This window comes from Macadamia integrifolia, chromosome 11, assembly GCF_013358625.1.
Source record: "Macadamia integrifolia cultivar HAES 741 chromosome 11, SCU_Mint_v3, whole genome shotgun sequence".
In the NCBI taxonomy this organism is placed as follows: Eukaryota; Viridiplantae; Streptophyta; class Magnoliopsida; order Proteales; family Proteaceae; genus Macadamia; species Macadamia integrifolia.
Window position 1 is genome coordinate 30,241,542 of NC_056567.1, and position 1,341 is coordinate 30,242,882.

The 1,341-nt window shown below is 32.4% G+C and overlaps 1 protein-coding gene across 2 annotated transcripts in view; it reads left to right on the forward strand.

Moving 5' to 3' along the window:
* The window catches only part of LOC122093965 (villin-2), a 15,859-nt gene that overhangs the window by 4,907 nt on the left and 9,611 nt on the right, over positions 1-1,341 (forward strand). For both annotated transcript variants that reach the window (XM_042664530.1, XM_042664531.1), the window contains exon 4: positions 1,219-1,287. In XM_042664530.1, the coding sequence (XP_042520464.1) occupies positions 1,219-1,287 (69 nt within the window). The remainder of the gene's footprint in view (positions 1-1,218; positions 1,288-1,341) is intronic.

The window sequence follows — 1,341 nt, forward strand, 5'->3', positions numbered from 1 at the left end:
AAAAAAAAAAAAAAAAAAAAAAAAAAAAAAAAAAAAAAAAAAAAAAAAAAAAAAAAAAAAAAAAAAAAAAAAAAAAAAAAAAAAAAAAATTAGGAAAAAATATAAGGAGAGAAAATTAAGTTAAAGAAGAAAAAAGGACAGTGTTAAGCAACTAACCATTTTGTGCAATGGTTAGTTCCCAACTATTTTTAAGGTAGGGTATGTGTGACTGTTCACATCTTCACATATGCAACTTAGTATTAGCTGAAAATTAGGGAAACTGGTGAACCGATCTGGTAGTTCTCAAAGACGATTACTGAAAACCACCTGGTTTGGTAACATTTTTCAGCCTAGATGGTTTTATATCAGGACTGAACTAAAAGCAGGGCACTTTTGCTTCTCACCAGTTCAATGACCAGTTCAGTCCAGTTTCCGAAACTATGATCATTTAAGGTCAATCAGTAACCTGCATTGGAGACTTATTTTCGTTGATGCTGAATTTATTGCTTTTTGGCATTTGAACAGAGGGAGCAAGACCCTCCTTTCTCTGTTGTGCTAAACACATTCTACAAATGGAGGTTTCTGTTTTGGTTTATTTTATTGGTTGTATTTGATATGTGTTCATATAGATAATATTTTTTTGAACAAACATATATAGATAAATTTACCAATTACTCCAAATGCACTCTTTAAAATCCTGTGTTGATACATTTTCCATGATGAACTCGCGTCTCTGTCTTAGTCTATCTACAGTGGCTGGACGAAGATCCATTGCTTGTTGTTTCAAAGGGTTAAAAACTTCAGGCTGTTTTATCACTCTATTTTCTATAGAGTGGATCATGGAATGCTTTTTTCTTTTTTGTCCAAATTCTAGTAGGCAATGGTGGCAGTTAAGTACATTTGTAAGTTAAACTGTTGAGACATGATTTGATCCTAGGTGTCAAGTATGACATTTAGGGACTTTACTGGTGACGTAAGCTATAATGAATTGTGGAGCCTCCCTTAGCACCTTTTATTTTGCTTCCATAATTGAGAATAGTTTCCACTTGAACAAGAAAAATATTTTCATATGTTAGATTTTTTTAATGTTCCTTTGGTTTAGCTGGAAATTTTTCTTTTGCTGATGCCTGAAGTCGCTGATTATTCTTGTGATGCATATAAAAATGCATGCTTGAAGATATGAAGGAATACATTCTCCCTATTGAGTTCTTCATCTCATTTGTATTGACTTTTGTACAGACTTCTTCTGGAAAAGGAGGTTCTTATCTATATGACATTCACTTTTGGATTGGAAAGGATACAACTCAGGTGTGCATGTGGTACTTGTTTCTGTCATACAGAGCTTCTTCTTTTTTTTTTTTT